Below are 26,030 nucleotides of genomic sequence, written 5' to 3' on the forward strand. Positions count from 1 at the left end.
TCGCCTCGTAACTTTCGCCGCCGATGGGAATGTTTTTGAAGAGCGCGCACCGACATCGCGGAGGCTGATGCGTTCCTCGTGATCGTGGCACGACCTTGTGCATTTAGTAGGACTGTCTCGATGCACACAGATGCAAGTGGTGCAGGTGAAAACGTGGTATTTTGGGTGACATTTCAACGTGGATAGTTTACCATTTCGTAGCAAAATGCAACACACTACTACACAACGGCTGCGCTCTATTTGCGTGCATCTGCATGGAGAATAAAAGAAGAGTTATAAAAACAGTTGTGCGTCTGTGCTTTCGCCTGGATATTTGTGAGTGAGCTTGTCTGTGTATAAGTGTGTGCAAAGAGTGTAGATCGTGAGTATCAAAAATTCCTCCACTACTCTCGCTTTTTGTGCGTACAGATTTTGGATACCATCGCCATCATCATTTGCATTCTTCTTTCGTTCTCGCCATTGCTGCAATCCATCCGTTCTGCTGCTTGATTTGGATGCTTTTGCTATGGGTTGGGATGGCTTCGAACATGGCACACAAAAAGTGCATCCTCATCGCGTACCAACCCGTATCATCGAACGTGATGCATCCTAGCCCGCGCGCATAAATAGCAATGACGGTAGTTTACGCTGATGACGCTGTGATTTGTTGCTGCCGTTGCCTTTTAGTCTTTTGTCGGTACATTTGAGCATCTCATTCCCGGTTTCTCTCGTACATTTTTTGTTTATGGCTGCTATTATTTATTCGTCCGTTTTGCTTTGTTGTGTTCCTTTTTATCATTTTTTTTTATTTTAAATGTTTTGCAACTTTTGCAACATGTTCTCTTAAATGCAAATATACATTTATGTACGAAAGGTGATGGTTGCAAGAGATGCATATGAGGAGGAAAGTGGTGATCCATTTGTTCGAAAGCAGATGAAAAATGTTTTGAAAATAAACGGGAGTGAAATTTATCGTGAACCGAAAAGTAATCTTTGTGCAAAGCGCGTGAAGAAGATGAATGATAATATCTAAATAAAAAGATAACACTCACACTCATGTGTTTGTACAGCATTGCACCGGCGAAGTGAAAGTGTCATTGAGAAACCAGCATGCCTACCGTGCAGACTGCGACGGAAGGAAACGGCGAACCGCCAATCGTAATTGTTTCCGGATTCAAAAAAACTGCGAGAGATATGGTGAAAAATATGGAGAAGCGCTGGGGTGTGGATTGAAAGCTTTTTTTTAATCATTTTGTTTTTATTTCGCTAGTACCGTGTTTTTCATCTGTATGTGTGTGTGTGTGTGTGTCTGGGAGTGTATACAGAGGGGAAATTAATTACAATCTGGCGAGACTGCAGGATAAGCGTTTGAGTTTGATTTTCAGTAAAATAAAACCATAAAAGCAATGCAAAGAGAAATGCATCGCTTGTGCCAGCGCGCACGGAGGATTTTAGCAAGTGAAGTTTAATTGAACAAAATATTGTTTGCATGAGTGCAGTGTTACGTTTCACCAAAACGATACTTTGGTGTATGGATTCCACTGTAGTTGAAGCAAAACTGCAACACAAAAAAAGAAAAACAAAACCATACAAATGGGAGAATGTCCGTTATTCAAGTTGTGCGCGGGTATTGTGAATGTTTGCTTAATTCCGTTAACTCTTCCCAGCGATACTTATTGGTGAGTGTAGTTTGCCGGATCTGAAAAAATATCACGTAAAGTGTATGAAATTGAAGTGTGAAAGTTTTACTTATACATCCGATGCAATCGAAATAACACGCTTACTAAAAAGAATGTATATAAGTAAGACATCTGCAATGTAAACCACTTTACATGTGTGCATTTAAGGTATGTTGTAGGGGAAGGGATTTTGAAAACTAAGCTAGCCTTCATCTTCTAGTTTATCAAAAATTAGTTTATTCTAGCATGAAATAATAAAACAAGTTTATACTTGTGCGCCGGTAAGCCGGTCTCGTAGTACAGTCGTCAACTCGTACGACTTAACAACATGCCCGTCATGGGTTCAAGCCCCAAATGGACCGTGCCGCCATACGTAGGACTGACTATCCTACTATGGGGGGATCAATAAGTCACTGAAAGCCAAACCCACAAGTGGGTGCAGGCAGGCCTTGACCGGCAACGGTTGTTGAGCCAAAAGAAGAAGAAGAAGAATACTTGTGCGCTTTAAATAAATATCGTAGATTGAAGAAATCTAAAATCTTTATCTCAAAAAAGTACCCAAGGTCTGTTGGCTGAACGTGCCAAAATGAGCCGAATCCTTTCTTGTACGGTTCATATTACTCTGGTCTATTCTGTGACAATTAGATAGTTATGGTTTTGGTCCATTGAAGTAAAGACTGTCTTAGTTAAAAATAAATTTTTAGGTGAGAATTACGACATTTGTTAGCAACCCATTAGAATCCATGATAATTAAGAATGAAATACTTAAGTCGGTCTCGTGGTACAGTCGTCAACTCGTATGACTTAACAACATGGCCGCCATGGGTTCAAGCCTCAAATTCCGCCATACGTAGGACTTGACTATCCTGCTATGGGGGGTAATCCAAAAAGTCACTGAAAGCCAAGCCCGCAAGTGGTACAGACAGGCCTTGACCGACAACGGTTGTTGAGCCAAAAATAAGAAGTCTTAAAATATAAAACCAGAAAAAGATTTAAGAGATTCGATAGAGGTTCAAAAAGTTCGTATTGCTCATTTTAAAATTATTTACTCCATTTCAAATGTTGTCCACAAGATAGTATGTTCCATTGCTTGCACATCGAAATGCATACAAAATATACGACTACAATCAATTGTTTAACAACCAATCATGATATTTTTTAATATTTTAGTCAAAATAAGGCAGGCAACATATGGAATGCTTCCCTCTTAAAATTCTCATTGAAGCTCAGAAAAATTATCTATCAAAGCACATCTAAAGTTTAAGCCTAGCTTGAGAATAGGCCATGATTTTGTCAGATGACTGAGAAAAAGTTCAGCATAAAATCAACTTTATGAGCTGCTGTATATTTATGCTCAAGTCTATTTATGGTCGACATTACTATGTGAACTTTTGTAGCAGAATCATTCAAACTTATTTATGCACTACAATAAACACCATTTCTAGATTGCAAATTAAAGAGGACAAATTTTGCTACTTTATGGAAAATGCCCTACTCTGTCACTTGTCTTTTTGTTAAGGAGAATTTGTGCTACTAAAAGTTGTGTCAAAATTGTATGGTTATTTTATTACCAAACTTTTGTTTAGTATATGAGTCAAGTCTTGTTTTAAAAAACCAAAAAGCTCAAAGAAAAGCAATTTTAGTAATTCAATCATGTCACAAGTTGAAATAAATGTAACGTTTTTATGTTTCTTTTCTGTTTAAAAAATATTTTTGTAAAACAAGATAATGCCTTCGTTTTTTAAATAGCTCGTTTGACTTATTATTGAGAAATGCTTTGTTTTGTCCAAGCATGCAGTAATGTTTGATACTTGATTAGGGTATGTAATCATGGTATTATGGTCATTAGTGTTGCTCTTATGTTGAAAAAGAGTTGACTTGCGGCTAAATCACACATAGAGCAGCATCCTAGCATCGTAAACTTCCTTCACTTGATCGAGGTAACACACGTTACGTTGAGAATAAACTAATCACGTTTATGTTAAGAAGTGTCAACCTGACTCTAAGAAGTTTTCAATTCTAATATTCATAAAACGTACGTCTATCTCATTATTCAGAGAAAGAAACGTTTAACTCATTTGAGCGATATTGAATATCGACGATATTAGAGATCACTGAACAGGTCAGCATTTGGCAAAATACGACTCACGAATTGCTTTCGGTTTCCGGGTGGTTCAAATAATCACGTAAACTGCGCTCATTTTAATTACTTGGATTATCAATTTGGCTCTTTCCTTGGAAGTGTAGTGAAATATTGGGGCCCTTTCCGTTTTAAGTTCGTAGGCTGAAATTTCAGCCTGTCAGCTGTTTGCATCGTATAGCAGTTTTTGAGCAGCTATCTAAGGCTGCGCTCTGGCACCAATCGAACACGACATCCGACTCGAACAAACCCATTTAATCATATGGAGGTGCACTGTCAGACACAAACAAACAAACAAGACAAACATATCAAATCCCATACATTTTTCATGTTCGATGTCGTGTTCGGTTGGTGCTAGAGCGCCAGGTAAGTGAGTATAATATACAGGTGGGCTTATCCCAAGGTGTATGAATTTAGAAGGCTGATTTTTATCGCTTCTGTTTCTGAATGAAGATTATGAGAGTGTTTTGTGTATTCGTCAAGCCTCCAGAAAGCTGGTTTGAACAAAAATTTTCACCCGTCCTGTCAAAAAGTGATATTCAAATTTGGTTATAAAAACATGCTATGAGACCACCTGGACTACATACACTTCGATTCTGGATTGCACCACCAGATCTATTTTATGCACCTTGGGATAAATGTAAATATCACCTTGTTTTGCCAGATTTTGAAGCAGGTACTCAAATCTAATTCTAGCTTTGAGGCTAGAATAATCTAGACTAAAAATCGCAGGCTAGTTTTATGTGTGGTTTTGTATGGAGTATTTACATGATTTCAGCCTCCAACTGTCAAACTCCATACGAAAAGCTAACTAGAATCGTGAAGGGCCCCATTAATAGATTTTTACCGAACGCTGATCCAGGTATTTTCATGTTTTTTTTCTTTGGCACTGTAGTCGGTCAACGCCTACCTGTACCATTAATGGCCATGGTTCTCCAGTGACTAATTGATCAACCAATCCGTAGCAAGATAGTCAGTCCTGCGTACAAGGGCACGGTCCATTCAGGGTTTGAACCTATGACAGGCATGTTGTTAAGTCGTACGAGTTGACGACTGTGCCACGAGACTGGTCAACGCGGTATCTGGATAAGTCTTCTCGTTTTTGGTTCAGCACCTCATAAATAAATTTTACCGGGCGTTACAGGCCTGATTTCTTTAATTATTAACATAACATAACAGCATGCACTCATGGAAGTGTTTTTTTCTATACTCTCAATCAGTTATAAGTCTGTTTTTCTAACTGGATATATGTCAGCGATCGAAAATAATATGAATTATTCCTTCATTATGAACGATATTATTTTTTTTATTGGTTATGAAATATGTTTTATAAAATATGATATTTTCTTACAATTTTACTTAAAAAATAAGACACTTTTATTCGTAAACATACACAATGCTTTGATCGGGACAAAAAAGTGCACCCATGCTTGGGGTCAAATATAAAACTTCTTGTGGTAGAAACTGTAGTGAAAGGGGTTAATGTTTAAAGGGTTTTGTTTGATTTTATGGAGCAATACAAAATTATCACCTCAATATCTAGACAAGTTCCTATACTTGTCCAGTAAACCAGTATTTTTAAAACAGATACCTACTAAAACAAATACGCTTGGAAACATGAGCATTATTTGAATGTTATAGAATATTATGAGTGAAATCAATCCATATTTTAAGCATAACTTGCTCATATTTCGATTTATCTGCTGTAGATAAGCAGATTAGGTAAAGTTTGAATTTGAATTATAAAAAAAAACGATTTGAACGATTGGAAGCGATTTGCTTGCGCCCCTTCGTTTTCTGTACAATATGAGTGCGTTGCTAGACAATTAAATAGAATTTGTTTTCACTCGGCTCGACGGTAGGTTGTATATTCAGTTATTAGCGGTGGTAAAAACAAACATTTCCGATTATTGTCCGAATACATTTGGTAGTTTATTGCACCTACATCGAGCGGGTTTAAGCTCCCACGCTCGAAGCGATGCATTTCTACTCCACTGTTTTAGTACGTTCCCTTCCGCTTCCGACAACACTACATCGCAAAATGTTACCGGTGGAACAGGGTTCGATAATTTCATATACTTTTGTGTGTTTGTGTGCGGTTTTACTGGGTTGGTTTCTGTTTCAATCGTCGATGATACCGAAGCGGTCCTATGTTGCTCTTGCTAGCGTGGAAAGAGGGGAAGGAAATTTTATTGTTTTATCTTTCGTCAATTATGGAAATAAATGTAAATAAAGGTTGAGCAGAACTAGCAGCAGCAATGTGGCTGAATGCGAAACGGTGCTAGTCTTCCAAGGGTGACGTATCACTGTGAAATACGTTGATCCGCGTAATTGCACCGGAGTCGAAAATCAGAGGTTTTAGATTGCCTTGCGTGGTTGGCAGGCAATAAAATGGGTCGTATTTAGAGCTGAGAGTGCCAGCACGAGTGGGTCTTGGCAACGTTGCGTGGTTGTAAGATCGATTTGCAATGAAACCGCAACAATGGCTTCTGTTGGCAGGTGCGTTAGTGTCTGTAATGCTTCTGGTTCACTGATGGTGATGATGATGATGATGCTAGACACAGACGGATGAGATGAAAATGGGTGGTGGGTTTTAAATTGAGGCTTCCTGCCGACACAGAACGACGTGTTCGATAGATTTCTAGAGATCGAATCAAATTGTAGCGCGCGAAAACAATGTCGAAACAAATACTGCAACCTCCGATCCTGCGGTGCGAATAAAAAGATACGAAGTAACTTTTACACCACCAACACAACGTATCTGGCAGATTGGTCACGAAGCGTTGAAATCCGGCACAACCGGAATTTGTTACTGGGATAAAATACTTTTTTACAACACCTCCATGGTTAACCCGCTGTTTGTTGATTATTTCGTATCAAGGTTCTCCCTTTAGCATTGGCTCAGTGTCCTCAAAAGCGATGGATCCAGCGAGGGAACGGTTTGGGAAAAGTGAGCCCCCCGGAATGCCATGCACATGGTATGAATAATTTAAATTTAATGCATCAAATATCGATTGTGAACCCTTCGTACTGTGGGTGAGGATTCTGTGGTTAAGCAAGTGTGGTGATAACCGGAAGGGTTCCTTTGGTTCCTTTGGCAAAATTCAAGTGAAATCTTCTTTGGTTTCATTTCAAGAACGAATACTAAAGCAAATCGTGTGTGATTGAAAATCATCTTATACGATAGCAAAACATTTTGTAGATGTAACATAATTTATCTTTACGTAGTTTCATTTCATATGATTATGAAAAAATACGATGCACATTTTATTTTAAATAAACTTACCTTCACTTTTATGACACTTTTAATACAAATAATTATGAAATTCATTACTTTCATAGTCATGGGCAAAAGAAGTGATTAATTTCTTTCGCTATGTTCGAAGCGCTAAAAGCATGTGTGATCAAACGATGTTTTTATTGCTTTTTCATTCACAGCGTACTTTTTCCACCGAAAGAAATTTTCCGATATTATTGCGGTATAATAAAAAATGTTTGGTATTTTTTAATTAGTGTTCACCATGTTGTTTGACGGCTCTGCAGCAGCACATTTGCAGTTTGCATGTTTCGCGCCTCGCAATGACACTGTTATGAAAATTCCATCACTATATAAGTTATAAGACTTTGTGTTAACGATATGAGACGTAAAAATATGATTTAATTTGTAAAACTATTGAAAACATTTTTAGCACAATTGTATATGTTTTTCCAATCTTCTAAAGCCGACGAATATTGTACAATGAGGATATATTAGATGAAACAACCGATCTTTTTATTTTCGTTTTTTTAATTAATTTATTTTTTTTTAATTTAATTTTCATCATTAAAATACGTTCTATAGATAGTCTGTATAAGAATCCCGTCTGCCGATGCTTTGCTATGGCTGCGATAACATTTTCCTACAACGGAAGCAATCGAATCACAAACTGCACGATAGCGGATTCGTCTTAAAGTGATCTGATTAAAAATATCTTTCCATCGATTGAATCGGATTCAAAGGGAAACACCATTTGTGCCGGAAGCCATTTCACGCTTCGTATCAACTCCGGCACTGCGTCACCTCGAGGGAAAACTACAAGCTAAGCTGCTGCGCCACGCCATGCGATTTATGAAATATTCATAAACTCTCCGGCTGGAAATCCTTCGTAAACTGGCACGTACGATACGGTAGAAGCTTTCCGATTTCGCTACCTCGACCGCTACCATCGATCTCTGCTACCCACAGCCGGAAGATATTTAAACTTGCACATTTACATATGTAAGCGAACGAAACCTATGTTCTTCGAATTGTGTTTTCATGTCCCTCGCTGTATTCGGAAAACGAGTAAAATTTACGCTCGTTTTGTTTTAGCAAACCCCCATTTGGAGGAATCGATTTCTGATCATTCCTTTTTCTTGCAGTAAACGTTTGAAATCGAATTTATTGCCAAAATATTCAGTTAGCAAAGAGATCCAGACAAACATGGATCGATTTAAATGAATATATTTTCCAAACCATGTTTCTACGTATAGTGCAACATGCCCATAGTCAGATCGTGGATAAGTTTGATTGCAAAGGATATAAGTTTGATTGTTTTAAGGAGGCCTCAGTGAAGATTATTTTAACAAATAACAAACACAAACAAATGTTGCGTTGAGTTTAACTAAAATAAATATAAACATAATTATTAACACACATGTCGAATTATTAAGCATTTAAATAAAATATTATCTTAAGCAAACAAGGCCTGTTGAAGCCACATTTTTTTTGACTAATTAACGACTTATTAGATTAATAAAATCATACATAAATATTGTCATAGGTACTGGCATACATACAGACTCATAAGTGGCGATTTTCACTGTACAATCATCTCTGTCTCTTAAAAAAATTAAAAACGATTTAGATGTCCTTCAAAGTATAGAAAAACTAGGATAAATAACAACTTCAGGAATATTTGATCATTTTTTGGGATATTTTTGATCAGGAATATTTGATCATTTGCCATTGTGTTACAATGCATGTTGCCAAGCTAAAAAGCTAATATTTAAAGCAAGATAATTCGCTTTAATTCAGACCTTAAAAAAGTCTTACTTATGGCTATAAATCCCTACTTTTTAACAGAATAATTAACACTGGAATTAAAACGCGGTAGTGCTTAGTAATATTGATATATATGTATAGTGAAATACGCTCCAAATAAAAACTATTATAATTATAACTTTCTGCTTCTCTATTTATTTCCAGAACTTGAAACATATCCTGTTAACTTTCTCCAACGACGATATTCTCTTCTAACTCCATTCGCTTTGTTCTTTGATGAGTATAACTATCTCATCAGCAAGAAGATGAAACGCTTCCATAACTTAGTGCACGCAAGAACGTGATCTTTGATCATGGGAGCAGCATAATCAACCGCCAACTTAAGCGAGTGCACAGTGCAGATGAAAGTCGGATGCAGAGTGAAAATTTTATGCTTGTGACTTAGTGACAAATCAAACCCAAAATGTTAATCCTACAGACAGTTAAGCTAATACTACTAGCCCTCAAGCTACTACCGAAGCGATTCACGCACAGGAATGTACTGTTTATGATATACTTGGTCACACTCGTCACACATGGTAAGTTCTAACAGCTGTGGTAAAATGTAATTCCCTTTTTTCCGACTGCCATGGCTGGTTCACCGTAGCTCCAAGCATTAGTTTAATGAATGTGAAAAGCCTTCGTTTACTGACCCGTGACCCGAGAAATTTTCCGTAGCATCGTTTCCCGTTCAATGTGAACGTTCTGCTTAGCTCAATTATTCTGATACCATAATGAATTCGGCGTTCTTGAAACCATCTGTTGAAATTCTGTCTTGCCTTGAAGCGTAACTGGTCGCTGGTAAAAGTTTGTCCGAAATTTTCTTTCGGTCCAATCACAATCTTTGTACCGACTGATCTCAAAGTCCAGCATCATTTAGCATGGCAGACAAGCGTCAAATGAAACTTTGAGAGAGATAGATTTAATTAGATTCGTTTCTTCTGTTGCTCCCGTCATCCACTGATCGTCTACTGGATATAATCATCTGCAACATCATCATCATTGCTTTTGATACTGTTATCATTATGGTCAAGTTTGGCACAGGCACAGTTCTTGTAGTTGATTTTGTTGCTCCTTAATATGAAACTATTCGGAAATACAGTATGACCTCACAGACCTGGGATACGATTGTGTACCAACTAGTGATTTCGCACTCGATAGTTGGTTTGTTTGACAGACGGTGAATGTAATGAATAAAAAAGGCACAGACAAATTGTATTCTTAAAACTTAGGAGTAAAAGTTAAATTCATCGCAGCATTGCTTAACATGACTACCATGATGTTTCTTTCTGCCAAAGAAACCTTGTTGGTTCGTTAAAACCCAGACAATTGGTGAATAACAACGGTTACTGCCATAATTTCGATTTAATACATAATTTGATCGTAAAAAATGTATAATTTGGTTGATAAAAATATTGACTAAAGTACTGAATAACACCTGTCGTCAACCCATACCCAGAAGAATTTGCTTGATTTGAAGTCGATTTTTCACTCAGCCAAATAAGCGAATTTTAGCCTTTGTTTGGTAAATTACTTGCAGAAAACTCATTTTTGTTGCTTATTTTAATGAAAACAGTACGACATGTCAAAAATGTCCTCGAAAAAAATATAAAATTATTTGTTTTTATTGATTTTAGAACTAGGACCACTATAAGAACATGCCTGTTTGGTGTACCTATAATGGCACTATCGTAAAAAACACTTAAAAATATGTAAATATGGTCAAAAGCCAATGAATTTGAATAAAACAATATCATTTGATAACAATTATGTTAAAAAACTAATAATTGCGTTGTTATGTGGTCATTTAGAACGGTAACAAAAATACGAGTATCGTTATGAAATCCTAAGGATTTTCGAAAAATGTTGATACATTTCACAAAATAATGGATTTTTCGGTCAATATGAAACGGAATGGCCCCTTTTCATTTTTAAATCCTTTGTAAAAGGCATTTAATACTATCATGAATAACTTAACTACTGTTAATTTGTCGTATGAGACGCATTTTAGTGCAATGCTACCACTATTGGTACTAGCACCACTATAGGTACGTTTACCCTATACTATAACCTTTTAGTTGGGTTACACTGTTTTTGAGGCATCTTTGTTTAACACCACTATAGGAACACAATACGACGACTATAGGAACCATACCACCATAATAGGTACAACGAAGCAATCACAAAAATATGTATTTTATCGTAAATTTGATGTGTTTCATGGTAAAAATGGTTGTGAGTGCGAAGATAAAACATATTCCAACTGTCATGTTTTAAAATATTCAGAAATTGTCCTTCCTGACACTTTAAATCTATTAAAATACATCTGTACCACCACAAATTGCACCACTATTGGTACATTTACCCTAGTTGTTAATAATACATTATTTTGAATCTAGACTAATTTTCTATTGCTTCTCTCTAGCTAGTGTAACGAATATAATTTAAAAAAATGGAATTACACAGTTAAACAGTACAACTACTGGACACAATGTTACTAGTTGTCAAAACACAAAAAAACCCTGCATATAAACTTTACGTGTGAATAACCCTTAAAAACCTTACGTGTGAATACATTGGTTTATCAACTTAATTGAAGTGCAAACTAATGTACTCATTAACAAAACGGGAAAACACAATGCAAAAAACACTCGCTGAGCGACAAAAGTGTGAAACTTGAAAAGCACATATAAAAAAAAGGATGACGATCATACAGGGAATGGACGTTGGGGTGAGGTTTCTATGAATTACCACTTTTCCGCTTTACGAAACAAAAGCATACAGAACGTGCAAAACCGAAGCAATTCCCGTTGAAGAATGGTAACATTTATTCATCCTAACGAACCGGGCCCATTCACTGGCCAACGAGCAGGACATACGGCACATTTGCTACGAACCATTTCGTGATGTTTCATTCGAATGTAGTGAATGACCAAGCGGGGTGTTCGAAAGGGGTAAAAGTGGTGAAAATGGCGTGGGAAGACGACACTTACGTTCGCCTACAAGGGTTAAAACGAGGCACCACCAAAAACAGGCCGTAGCACACACACACATACACACAAACACACTGCGGCATTGGCAGCACACACACACACAAGTAAACGTTGGGAGATAGATAGTGGAAAATATATGAATTCTGGTCGAATGCAAATGCAGAGAACATAATTTATCTTCACCAGAGTTGGGAAGGTGAAATATGTTTGCCGGAGGACACCAAAACCAAAACCTTGTGCCACTTGTTGTCAGAACGCAGGTAACACCGTTCTACCGTTCGTTCCAGAGGCAGCACCAAGATCAACGATTAAATCGTTCAAAGGTGCCTCAGATGTCTAGGTCTAGGCCGAACGATGGCCAAACGAAACTCGGAACCTTTTGGTGCGGATGCACCGATCCACGACCACCCTCGATCTATCTGCCTATCTATCGCTCCATCATCGTCATCTTGAAGCGAGCACACACGTGCATTGGTGAGGTGAAAATTTAAAGGTAAACAGGCTTCCGTCGTTGCCTTACCTTCGTTGTCACGGGATGGTTTCACTAGCGACAAGAAAATGTGGCCTCGCTCTGTACGTTGGTTCTATGTACCGGCATGTCGTTGGCAGTGTGCCGAACTGTGCCGCTGTGTCGTGAGGGCAGGTCCAAGGGCCTATGTGTGGGGAGAGTGGTGAACTGTTCTGGAAAACCTGTTTGCTATCACCGCCACAATGATGAGGAGAATATTTAGTATGTACATAAATGCAGAACATCGGTACCGGCATCGACCGTATGTACTGACGCTAACCGTTGCACAGAGCAGGCCGTACTGTCGTCTGGGACTTCTTGTGATGTAGCTGCTGCGTTGATTGCAGAATCACTTTTGTCGCCGAGGAGCACCATCTTGCTTCAACCTTCTCCATGGGTTTTTGGCAAACAACCGGCAACCGCGAAACCGTTCACTTTCCCACTTTGGGACTGAGGTTTGGCGTGTCGAACGATTCGAAAAATTATCACCTCCGTCTCGACCTGGCAGCTACCGGCAGCGAACTCTCTTGCCCTTCCGAACAGCTTCGAACAGAAGGACAGTACTGTTGCTGCATAGTCATCTTACCACAGCAGCAGCAGCATCAGCAGCATCAGCAGCAACCATGGCTTTTGACAATTATGAAACTTTGGCTCGAGGAGCAGCATGATAAAATTCCCCCGAATCTTCTCTTTTGAAGTGGCTACCGCTTCGTCCAAAACGCGTTTGGCACTTCATTAGCGAGATGGCACTATCGCTGGTGGTGAAAAATGATTCATCCCTCGGAAAACGCAACCGCTGCACGCGTGCGGTGCCTTTCTTCGCGTCCTGTACCGCCAGACGCTCTAGAAGCTAGCCAACGCAGTCAGAAATGATGCTGCCCAGTGAGCAGGCATTTATATATTCATGGTGCTGCTGCTCTTTCGGTGGTGGCTCTGCAATGCCATCATAAATACTGCAGGCGGCTATTACAGGATCGCTAGAGCGCGTGGTGAACGCCTCAATCCGGCTTTTGGGTACCTGTTTTGTTCTTTGATGCTTCTCGGAAAATAATGGAATTTGAAATGCCTGAATGCTTACTTTTAAATCCAGTGGTATTACTTGTTCAATAAAAGAGGAGCATATACATTTTTTTTTTTGCTATGGAAATTATTCAGTCACCGAATTGCACTCGAATGTATACGAGATTCTCATGAAATATGAATTAAAGAATTAAGTTTTATGGAATCATTCATTTCTACGTCGGAATTTTCTCCTATGTTAGGTTTGGACTCAAAATGCTACTAAGTTGTACGTATAGTTTTGGTGCTTGTGTAAAAATAATATGCTGATATATGTTGATATTTCGAATTTGACATTTCCTCTGTGCTGTTCAAGCTGTAAATATTGATTAGATTCATCCCTTTGATTCAGTTACTTGTTAATGAACATATTCTTTAAAATGCTGATGTAATGATTAGTTAATCAGTCATTTTTAATAATTTAGAAAAAAAAATTGTATTAATACAAAAATGAATCCGAATAAAATGGATGTACCATTTGTTCCTCAAACTATCGTAATTACTTCATTGTTATTTTTACTTTGGTGGCATAGCTCGCTGTAAGTTACTATTGAGCGGCCGTACTCTAAATACTCCACTTATACCTTTAAGTTCCCTACAAATGCTAGTATAAGCGATTGAGCATAATAATATCCCAATAATTTACACTTAAACAGCTTGCACATTCCAACCGTTCGTATCAAATTTTAAACGACAAAGAGATTTATGTATCGCAGCTTTGATTAGATCTATCAATTTGAATGCCAATTAGTGAACGACATTCGCTTTGTGGAATCAAACCGTTGAAGCGGACGATTGGAAAAGAAGAGAACCAAGATATTCAATTTCATTCCCATTTACTTGGTCTGACGAGCGCTAAAGGGTTGCGATGGGAATCAGATAGATGTCTTTAAATGGCAGCTGATTGATGTATGAATTAATTTTGTTGTAATAAAAACCAGGAAGCTGTACTAGGAAGGGTGTCTAATTAAAACCGTCGATGACAGTAGTTTGTAAATTAATAAGTGAAATATGATCAAACTTAAAAAAAACAGAATCTCAACATCAGTTGATAGCAAGCTGCCTTAACGCTCCCATAAGCTAATAGAAACCAACCAAACTGACAGCAGATTTGCCACAATAACAATAGCGCTCGGCACCCTCACTTCTAGCCTTCGCAGTCATTTATCTGCCATTCGTTTTTTATTTTTTTATTTTGCTTTACCAAATATCTTTCGAGAACCGATTGTTTACCCACCACAATGACACACTTCAAACACGACAAGGCAAAGCGAGAAATAACAATTGTGAGTTGCAGCTTGCTGTTTCTGTTCCCTTTTGTTGCACCCACGGGTGCATTGCCACAGTCAGTCCCCTCGTTGCATCGCCAAGAAATGCAGTCATTGTTCTTAAATTTCAGCCACTCACAAACAAACTACAAGAGCGATATCTGTTTGGCAGCAGCTACAAGAGCAGCGCGTGAAGATAAACGAGCACCCGACTGTACCGCGAAAAACACGGGCGGCAAATGTTTGCTTTCCGTTTCCTTGCGTACCGCGTTCCGCCCAAAGACTGGCGCACAACACGACCATCAACTGGCAAACGCTCGTTTAGCAGAGCAAAAGAGTCCTCGTCCCTCGGGAAAGAATGCAAAAGTACCATTGACCTAAACATAAAACAGTGGCGCTCTATGCGGGAGGTATTCGTTTGCTAATAAGACATTTTTCACCGAACACAGACGAGAGCAGTTTCTGTGCAAATGGTTTCGGAGCAGCTTTTTGCTTGCAAAGAATCAATGACACAAAGGGACTCGTCACACAAAGAGCATCATCATTGGTTCTTGTTAGGTTTCGTGCTTTTTTCTCATCTACAAAAGCGCGTTTATGTAGTTTTCAGCCCACTTTAGAAAGGCTTATCCAGTTCGGCGAAGCAGCACTGCAGCCGGGCAGAAATTGTTGCACATGGCATGGGAAATATCGATCTCTGGAGCAGCAGCAATCGGACCCGTTTCACCGAGGTTACGGTCTTAACATTCAATTTAGGTGCGATGGAAGGAGGATACGGGTTGTTTATGCACCGTAAAAGCAATATCAATATTTGGACTTGACTGGCACCCGTGTTGAAGCACGCTTCCTACCGACACCTCCTGCGTGGGCACGTGCTGAACACTTTCCCCGCCGACTAGGCGCCCGGGATCTTATCGGGAGTACATAAATCATACGAGTTTCCATTTTACGAGATGCAATATATTTCCGGCAATCTGACACGTTGTGTGTTGTTTATCGGTGGCATTAGCGAGTGCGAGTAATGCAACATTGCTGTCCAGTAGTCGCTTCCCAGTTTGCAGTGTCTGTCCGTTTCTAATTCGCGGGGATCGTGACCCAGATTGTGTTCGTTTGAAATGCTGCCAGTCAATAATCGATTACTTCTGCACTGACGTAGGAATTGGAGCAAACCTAAAGCAGCTCTTTTTTGTCCAATTTTGAAACATTGTAAGTCTAATAGAACGACGTTGAACCGAAAAGCGCGTTCACCAATGAAAGTCTTTAACGAAATGCACTGTTACCGTTGCGTACGACGGAGCGATGGTTTTGGCGGTTTTCTTTAAAGCCTCTCAGAGCGCTTGCTTTATCTCCTTGCCCATAAATAATAGGCCGACGATCCGAAACCCAACCGTACTGTGCACATCCTTTGATAATCATTTAAATGTGTAATCCGTGTGTGACATGGTCGCGCTCGTCGCAGTACAACACGCTTACCACCGGAGTGCGCCAATAATGCATGATGCTCACGTACGTCCCATAAAGAGCAGCTGTTACCGTTTTCGCTTTCCAGCGAAGATCTCCCTCTCACTGAACGGTTAAGTCGTTCGTACCTTAGCGTTTGGTTGAACTTCGCAAGGGAAAGAAAAACGGAAAATATGCAACGATATGTGAGATAATGCGAGAACTGGTTGTTTGGCGTGGGAGTGCCGGATGTCGGGTGGGACTATTATGATCTTTTCAGAAAAGGTTAAATGCTTGGATGAAATTTGCCTAAAATATCCGACACGGTGAAAGGAGCTGTGAAAGTTGAGCGATATATCAAGTTACCGCTTTTTGCTTCCCAGTTGTTGCGTAGTCGTGGAACAAAAATTAGTTTCTGTTCTTGAAATTGGAATCTCCACATTGATCAAATGCGTTGTATTAATGTGGGGTGAAATTGGTTCAATTTTAGCTCAAAATTATACATAGTAGGTGGAAAGCTTTAAAGGAAGTGATAGCATCGAGCGCTTGTTTGTACATGGAGCGTTTTAAATATTAACTAAATTATCTTTATCGGTTCTTCAGTCACAATGTGGTAGATACAAGTGCACAAATTGGAGCAATTAGTGTTCTAAGCTAACCTTTTCTGATTACCCCAACGCTTCAAGAGACAGTTGGATAAATAGTAAATAAGGCAGCTATAATTAAAAACCATCTCGGTGCTGCAGTTTCTTTCAGAGGATTATTCAGAGTTCTATAGAAAGCTTGTGGGTGAGAGTTGTTTTTGCCTGTGCCTGTGCAAAAATGGTAAATAGAACCTTATTGCAAGCAAGTGCAATAAATTTCAAATCATCCGTAAACGAGCCAGCTGAAACAAACAAGGTGCCTGTGCGCCGTTGCTTCTTCCAAGGCTTTCAGTGCAGTTGGGTGCGTGTATTGTGTCATTGTAGCCTAGTATTGTTTGTTCCTTTGTTTGGAAGGGATTTGGGGAGATAAATTCTAGCGGGAGGAGCTATCACAATACTTAAGATTTGCTCCTACAAAATGTATGATGAGGCTTACTTTAATGTTAGGAGATCACAGTTCAGCTGGCTGTAAAACAATTTGATTCGATATAGAGAACGTTGCAAGCAATTGGGAAAGTGTTTGAAGGATTTTTACACAAAAAATATTTTTTCCGTCGCTTAATTTAATAACCATTGAACGTTTGTTTAAATTCTACAAAGAATTCGCTCATTTCGTTTCAATCTCAGCTACAAACCGATAGTGGGAAAGGGACTGAAAATGTAAATTTTGAAACAGCACGAATATGTCTCGCGGCGAAGGTTGGATAACGGTTGCGATTTTGTTAGCAGTCAGTTGCAGGCAGACAAAATGTAGACAAAATATAAAATAAAGTACAAGAAACCCCCTGCCGTTACTCCCATAGATAGACAGCGTGCTGTACAGTACAGCGGTGTAATGACAAGATTGTCCCGGTGTGTGATGGAAAACGAACCCGAAATGTGTCACATCGCTCTTGTGTCACAAAGCGGTCGGACAGGAGCGGAATAAACGGATGGAATTATCCTGCAGCATCATCGGGTTCGTTTTCCGTTGCAGCATGGATAAACGAAAGGATTGTTTGTTTCATACTGTTGTTCGAAATGTGGCTCCATTCCTTGCAATGTGCTGTCTGTTGAATTTGTTGTTACCGTTGTTGTTGTTGTTGCCTGCGCTGATGTCTAGTGCGACTGAACTGAAGGGTTTTCCTGGGAGATAAATGGACGGGACACTTCGCTATGGCTCGCTCAGACCTCCCGATGCCGGTTGCAATTTCGAATGCAACTAACGAACTCGCACGAAAGCTTTCCTCCCAAACATCGGGCGTTTTTATCCCGTACTGTTGGGGATGAGCGTTTGTAATGCTGTCTGGTCTACCCGCTGGTGACAACGCTTAGAAGTGTTTGAAATAATAACAGCAAAAAATTACTTTAAATAAATCATCCTCAAAACAGTTGCATAAGTTCGTCCGTCAACCGGTCAAGTGTCGGTGTGTGTATGTGTGTGCATATGATAGTGCAGGATCCATGCACCATAGTGGCAAACAAACGTAGTAAACGTCTGAACTCAGCACAATTTGAACCAAGCATCTCGGTGGGCGCTGTTGGATTTCCATATCCTAACATCGTTCGTCGAGCTCTTGAGGCGTTGGAAAAGACACATTTTAGCCCCGTTGCCATACAGCTCGTTGCTCATCCAAAATGGTAACAATTTTTATTCGTTTTATAGCAAACGGTAGCCGGCGCACCATCTGCCAAATGGGTAATCTTTTATCGGTGTACCCTTCGGTGCATGGCGGCAGAAAGGTTCATTCAAGGTTCGAAGAAAGCGCACCGTGACGCAGCTGAAAGGAGACGTAACAAACTGCCAGTGCTCGGCAAGGGTGTTTACAATTCTTTTGTATTCCGTTTTGCAAAATGCCTTTACTGTTTCATAAAGATATCGATTGGCCCTCAGGGTCCGTTTGGCAGAGCTGAAATAATTTGGAAACGATCGGTGACCTTTGTTGATATGTTATTTTGCCGTTATCCTTTCGGAACGGATTGTTTCGTGGGTTAGGCGGGTTGTTGTTCTTCTGTTTGCACTCTGTTTCTTGCTAATGCTTTTTTCTTTTCTTTTCTCCGCAGTGATGATGGATGAGCCAAGATTTGCTCAACCCATTCCGAATGTTACCGTTGCTGTGGGACGGGATGCTAACCTGCCCTGTGTAGTGGAACACTTGGGCACATATAAGGTAAGTTTATTGAGGCGAAAACCGTGCAACTGCGAAGTGGGATGATTATTTATAAACAATTCGAAGCGTAAAGCTTGAAACTTGACACGTTTTGTTTGCATGTAGTTGGAATTGAATTTATTCATCCAAGGTTATAAAACATAGAAATTTGTTTGGTCTTACTAAGTCAAATTCACATATTAGATAGTAATGATCACAAAAATAGTGAACATAATATTGTATTGTTAATATTAAATTTTAATATAAAAAGTGTATTAATATTAAAATTATTAAATAAATTAACAACAAATATTAATATCACGTAATTTGCAGTTTTCGAATTAGTCCGAAGTTGAACTAAACATCTTCATCAACTTCACCTTTTTTATAGGTTCTACTTGTGTATAGGTAACCATATAACTAAACTGCAATTCTTTTGTGTATCACCATCATCAATCAGGCTACATAAAACAACCCACTTACTTAGGGATACATTCCAAAAAGCACATTAACTTATTTTTACTAGAAATTACCTTGCTACGATGGGTCGTCTGGACGAGAATCTTGGCTTTGTAGAAAACGGTATAATAGATGACCGAATAGAATTACCACGATTTATCCAGAACATTATAGAAATCATAATAAATAAATCCAACCATTAAGTGTAGAAAATGCATGAAGATTTATATTAATAATAAAAAATAAAAATTATTAAATATATAACTAACGCTGCTTTACATTTACCTTGTAAGCTAATCCTAATAATCCTAATCTAATAAGTTACGCTTATTCATACCTACAATATTTGTGTTAATCACAAAGGAAAGTAATGCAGTAAATTATATTTTTATTTTATTTTACTTTTTCAAGCCTTAACAGATAGCTAGATTGAAATATTTTTTTGTTAAATTATCTTATCCAGTCGAGTAAAAACAATATAGCTTTCGCAATAAAGCATTGCTTTCGCGTTACTACGCACTACGCATCTAATCCCAATACAATGAATGCTTTTCAATTTCATTACAAATGTATTAAAACCATAGTATTAAAAACTGCTTAACAATTTCGAAGCATCGGCTGATTGCTCTTTCAATGCTATTTCAATCTATTCACTCAACAGGTTGCGTGGATACACATCGATCGGCAGATGATTTTGACGATACACCGGCACGTTATCTCGCGCATCCCGCGGTACAGCGTAACGTACGATAATTCCAACACATGGCTTCTTCACGTTAGCCAGGCCCAGCAGGACGATCGGGGCTATTACATGTGCCAAGTGAACACAAATCCCATGATTAGCCAAGTCGGATACCTGCAAGTAGTCGGTAAGTGTGCCAGAATTTACCCGCATCGTCGTATCGGCAGGCCGTTCGGCAAGCTCACAACATTCATAATCTAATCCAATTGGCTTCCGATCGGACGAGTTTCAATGGCGAAAACTTTATCGTATCGTATTTCAGTTCGGCTGTATGGCTTTTGACGTTCCGTTTTAACGCTGCACGCTGTTCGAGAGATCCTTACTCGTTGTGTGCCTTTGAGGCAATGTGTCGATTACATGTTTGCTTAGTGGGATGGGAGTACAAACGCGGCGCAGAACGTTCCGTTCAGTGTACGTTCGGATCGGGGTAAAATTGCACCGTACATCTTGTTTTCGATCAAGTTGAAGTGCACTTTCACCTAGCGTGCCACTTTTTGATGCATCGCTGGGATGCTATGGCAAAGCATGTTTGGAAGAAGCATATCGATAAAAACCAATCAGGCAGAGGAGATGTTGTACAAAGTTTGTAGTACATGCGTCGTACTACATTAGATGATATTGAATAAGATGCCAACATTTTTGGCTCCAATGAAGCGTTTGTTTTTGTTATCAAACATAAAACATAAAAACAGTTTTTCATTTTTAACTGAACAAATGATAAACAACAATCGATTGAATTTTTTTTAAATAATGCGAAGCTATCGGAGCGAACAAAATAATAACCCGATAAAAATTTAAAAAGCTTTGATACATTATGAAGTATTTTTTCTCTCATACCGTATTCCGTTCCAACAGTGCCTCCAAACATTCTGGACATCGAAAGCACTCCCTCGTCAGTGGCCGTAAGAGAAAATCAAAATATCAACATGACATGTCGTGCCGATGGTTTCCCCACGCCCAAGATCATCTGGCGACGCGAGGACGGCCAAAGCATTACCGTCGAGCGGAAGAAGAAAGGTAAGGGAAGAACGCGACGGTAGCAGCATGGGGATGAAAGTGTCTGTCGGTTGCAGCCATTTACCTCTAAGCAGCTTATCTGGCGTACGTAGATAACATCAAACGCAGCGCCGGGGGACCAAGATAAATGGGTTTTTGATTGTTTTTACAAGCAGTATTTGACGGAATGACCTTAATCGAAAGCTAACGGAGCCAACGGTTATGTGGCGGGTGAATCGTTTCAGCGTTGCGATCGATTCGATGCACTCTAATCGATTCGGAATCTGACGGGAATCCTTCATCTCCGCTGAATGGAATGCTTGACGGATAGTTTACGCGCGATTGAGTCCGTTTACAAGATCGGAGGCGGACCGATTTTCAGATGGGCTAGGAATTATCTTACATTCAAAGGCCCGTTGCCGTTCACCGTACTGTATGCGCATTATGTTTAGGTGAAGAAGCTGCAAACATGCTCAGCATTTCATTCCCATCGTTCTTTGTTCCATGTGCAATGTACGGTACACGCGCTAATCTCCAAATAACTTAATTTCTCGTCCCTTACTTACGCATCGTATGCTGGCTCGGTCACCGCAACCTTCCAGTGATGGTGTACGACGGTGAGGTTCTACATCTGACGAAAGTAAGCCGCAACGAAATGGGTGCTTATCTCTGCATCGCCACTAATGGTGTGCCACCGTCGGTGTCTAAGCGGATTATCCTTGATGTGGAGTGTAAGTATGCTTTTATTTATTCATAAGTGTATTAGCAAATTAAATTCATACGCTAAACTTAGGCCATACCGACAGTACCGAAAAGTTTGTGAGGTTTTCCGGACGTCCTATTTGGTATCTTTCATGAACTGTTAGCTGTATGATGTGTGTGAGTGTGTGTAAGAAAGAGAGAACATCTACCATTATCTACCGGACGATGAAGAATGCTGCGGAATGTAAATGGTTCCGATTAATGTGCGCTTAGCTGCGGTCTGGTAAATTGTATTAACTTTTCACGCGACTTATGTCGTATATGCTATATTATAAAGCCTTATACATCGCTGAATATGTCACGATTATTATTCGATAGTGGACATTTATTATCAACATATTTTCAATATTAAATGTTGTTTTCAGTTTCACCGATGATCTGGGTGCCAAATCAATTGGTGGGAGCTCCACTCTCGACTGATGTTACCATTGACTGTCACACAGAAGCTCATCCGAGGTAGGTTTCGTTTTGACATAAAAGGGTGTCATGTTTGGTAATATTTATGAAAATTAAAAATTACAACATCCTGGCAATGGATGATTAGATATAAATGTATAGATAAAATGGAAAGCGGAATACCTGTTGCGAATTGTTTATTCATTATCATAATATATATACATTCGCTACGTAATATTCACTAGAAAAATTAAAATAAAATTTGTACACACATTTTACATTCATTTTATGTAATTTTTATTCTTCTGCGGGATTTTCAATATTTTTCAGTTTGGATTAAGTTTGGCAGTGATTATAGATAACAGTGTGATATTCCTATTTGCGAACATATCATGATGAATTTACGAATTTCATTGATACATTTACGTAGGAATAATTAGATTCCATATCGATAAATCAATAAAAACTAAAAGCTGCTTACGGTAACTGCTATCTTAATAACAAATGTCATGAGATGTCCATCTCAAAAGCAATTGTTTTCCTTTTATTTAAATTTTCATTTTGAATTAAAAATTTCAAGTGCTGTAAAATGGTGGAAGCGCATTGGTTGAAATAATTAACGTTCACTACGAACTTACATTGTAATCGACTGATCAGCTCGCTGTAATAATTATGATACACATACTTACTTACAGAGCTATCATCTACTGGGTTTACAACTCGGTCATGGTGCTTCCGAGTAAAAAGTACATCATTGACTACAACGAAAACTCCTACCGGTACGTATTGCAGATCTCCTCGGTGCCTTTTTGCCATCGGCAGGTGTTATAATGAGATAATCGGCGGCAAATAATCGTTCCTATCATATCGTTTTGCTCCATTTCCCTTCTCTTCTTCCCAGAGCGCACATGAAGCTAACGATCAAAGGCTTATCGATGGGCGATTTCGGCAATTATCGGTGCATATCCAAGAACTCACTCGGTGAAACGGAGGGTTCCATTCGCGTTTACGGTAAGTGTAGTAAGTGCCCCAGTGGGCGGTTGGGTTTTTAATTGCGTTCCTTGCGAATGGCTTTTAGTGGCAATCGGTAAGAGTTTAACAGGTAATTTTGAACGTTCCTCCAGCGTTGTTCTAAAGCAGTCGAATTGTTTAGAATCTCTTCTATCGGAAAGGTTCATCAGTCGCGCTATCTTGCTCACCCTGTGCACTGTGCACTTTGCCAGCGGTTTGCTTAATATTTATTGTTCTGTATTTAACATCCGATCCCTATCTTCGTGCCTTGCGTTCTTTTCCAGAAATCCCACTTCCATCAACACCATCGAAGCAAATTACTCACGTGATGGAGCCGAAAGAGAGTAAGTAGATTGAATTAAGTGCTCGGCGGTAGTTTGGATAAGTTCCAGACCAATACCGCACGCTCGGCATGCAGCCCTCTCTTTGGCATGCAGCGTGCTCGAGCATTGCCACTCTGTTGACTCTGCGTCGAAGTACATACCCAATTTTTTGTACACCTCTTTTTTGTTGATTTTGTTTCGTGTATTTTTTCGACACACCAGTCTCCAATGCCGGTAAAAGTGTCGTGGTGGGGTGTATGTGTGTGAGTGTTTTTTTTTTCTCGATTGGTTTTGTTTGTCGAAACAAACTCCAGGTTTTTGCCAGCACCTCGGGTGTATTAATTTGTGCGATAACTTCGGCGCACTTTGTGCTTGCGGTGTGTCGGTTTTTTTTTCATTTCCTTTTTTGCTCCTACTCATTTTCTCGCTCTTCTCTCCACGCAAACCAACTGCAGCGATCCCAGCCGTGGTGTCACGTAATGAAACCATTAAGGTCGCCAGCCAACCTGAGGTCCTGTTTCCGATGAAGAACGACGAAGGCTACGCTCAACGCTCACCGAACGGGATCCCTTTCGAGCGCAAGGGATCGCTTGCCATCGGGCAAAGTTTCTCCTACACCGACATGCCACCGAAAGAGTTCGGTGTATCTAATGGTAAAGTGTTTGTTGACTTGACGCTTGTGGGAACCCAACACAGCGTAGCTGGTTTTCCAATCTTTTCTTATGTGTTTTTGTTGTTCTTGTTGCCCGCCTCGCTCGTCCCGTTTCGCGCTAAAGCATTTTCTTTACATTTTTTTCACTGTGAGTGTCTTGCGATCATTTAATTTTTTCCACTCATTCTTTGCTCCTCTTTTACACCCTGTGGCGAAGATTGCGTTTGTTTGTGTACCATCTATGCGAGAGTTCGGAGTGGTTTTTTTGTTTTGTTTTGGTTTATTCTCTCGTCTTGGTTTATTGGTTTTTATATTTTTATATTTTCCTGTTTTTTAAGTACTTTAAACTCATTTCCCGCTACCCTTGCCCTGAGCACATAGGATATGCATAAGGAGTTAGCCTTTCGTAAAAGCAGCTCGAGTCGAGTTTAGCACGGCCCTACCATTCACTAATGCCAGCGTTTCCTTTTGATGCATTCCATCGATTGCAGATGCTCGCAGTAGCTTCGGAGTGTTCTCTCTGCTATCGCTGACGACGAGTGTGGTGCAATCGACACTGATAGTTCTGTGCCATCAGCATTGCGAGAGCTGGCTGTTACTGTAATTTGCAATTCATCGAGTGCAAGGAGACGAGTAACGAAAGAGAGAGATAGTGAGAACTGCAATTCTTTCGCTTCCCTTCAGCCAGAAGCTGTGGCAGTTCCGTGAGGCGGACGACACATCTGCAGCACGAACATGGTCCCAGTCCGTGATGCGGTCGCGCATATCATATGTTCGTTGCTCATATCACTCCCCTGCCATGGAGATACATATCCTTTCTTTGTGGGACTGATGGGATAATAAACACGATGGTCACGTAAGGCTAAGCGCAATCCTGTAACATAAATTAAATTTCACCATGTTCTGCTTAACGGATAATGGACGCAGCTGAAATAAACAATAAGTAGGTTACCAATCATGCTCTTGTGTTCGATTTCGATTATTTCGTTGCGCTTCCTCATCATCATAAGCCTTCGGAAATTGTTATATATAAACAAAACAAACTCTATTAATCAGCTTTAAAAAAGAGACTGTACATTGTTTGTTCAGCGATTGCGCCCTGTTTCTTGGTTCATGCTTCCTTATATGTTTTGTAAACTATGTTAGCAGCTTAGTAATTGCATTTTTTTTTCCTAACTCAAAACACTGTTCTAAACTAGGAAAGATTGTAGCCGGGCGTTGTATAATAGCAAAATGGCTTAGCTCTTTGTCGAGTTTGTTAACTATAGTATGGTCAGTTGGAAGTGAATAAACAAATGGCTAACGTAAGGATGATTTATCCTTTATTGGCAATTCAAAAACGCAAACGTTTTACAGATAAAAGTTGGAAAATGAATCAGTTAAAAGATGTAAATGGGATAGTACGAACACGGAATGAAGCAAAATGCAAACGCAAAATGTGTACATATTTTAGCCCAACTTAAGCTGTGCAAGAGACCATGGTTTGGAACGTTAAATAGGACCATGAGAACGAGGGGGTTGAAACAGAGCAAACAAAAAAAAAATATACCATTAGCAAAACCATTTACGAACGATCGAGCGAGACTAAAGCACCGTGTAATTATCAGCTGCATAGGCGAGCATATTGTTAGGTTATTTGTTATGTTAATATTTCGGTCAACAATTTAGCTCAAGCACACGCCAGCGATGGATGGTATGGCGGCTAGTAGCATACTCATGATTGCGAAACGACATGATTGCAAATACTTAGAAATATATTTGAAATAATAAAAAAGATTAAGTGTTGGCTGG

At 39.4% G+C, this 26,030-nt stretch overlaps 1 protein-coding gene across 6 annotated transcripts; it reads left to right on the forward strand.

The window, feature by feature from the left end:
* On the forward strand, positions 1-26,030 carry LOC121593345 (lachesin). Of its 6 annotated transcripts, XM_041915611.1 has the most exons (14): positions 1-361; positions 1,647-1,826; positions 7,798-8,056; positions 9,026-9,399; positions 18,813-18,919; positions 20,019-20,226; positions 20,955-21,116; positions 21,698-21,826; positions 22,223-22,313; positions 22,949-23,032; positions 23,155-23,264; positions 23,549-23,608; positions 24,043-24,240; positions 24,731-26,030. In XM_041915611.1, exons 4-14 carry the CDS (start codon positions 9,285-9,287, stop codon positions 24,841-24,843), a joined length of 1,377 nt encoding a protein of 458 aa, XP_041771545.1. In that variant the 5' UTR covers positions 1-361; positions 1,647-1,826; positions 7,798-8,056; positions 9,026-9,284; the 3' UTR covers positions 24,844-26,030. The 6 variants fall into 6 exon arrangements, with proteins under 6 accessions (XP_041771545.1, XP_041771544.1, XP_041771547.1 ...); XM_041915610.1 differs by lacking the exon at positions 7,798-8,056; XM_041915613.1 differs by lacking the exon at positions 7,798-8,056 and having other exon boundaries at positions 1-315.

This window comes from Anopheles merus, chromosome 2L (assembly GCF_017562075.2).
Source record: "Anopheles merus strain MAF chromosome 2L, AmerM5.1, whole genome shotgun sequence".
Taxonomy (NCBI): domain Eukaryota; kingdom Metazoa; phylum Arthropoda; class Insecta; order Diptera; family Culicidae; genus Anopheles; species Anopheles merus.

What these genes read in the sequence shown, in the direction of transcription:
- LOC121593345 (XM_041915611.1), top strand. Translation starts at nt 9,285, where the DNA reads ATGTTAATCCTACAGACAGTTAAGCTAATACTACTAGCCCTCAAGCTA. An exon ending in CGTCGAGCGGAAGAAGAAAG is followed by an intron (nt 21,117 to 21,697) that starts GTAAGGGAAGAA and finishes GCAACCTTCCAG; the next exon opens with TGATGGTGTACGACGGTGAG. An exon ending in TACAACGAAAACTCCTACCG is followed by an intron (nt 23,033 to 23,154) that starts GTACGTATTGCA and finishes TCTTCTTCCCAG; the next exon opens with AGCGCACATGAAGCTAACGA.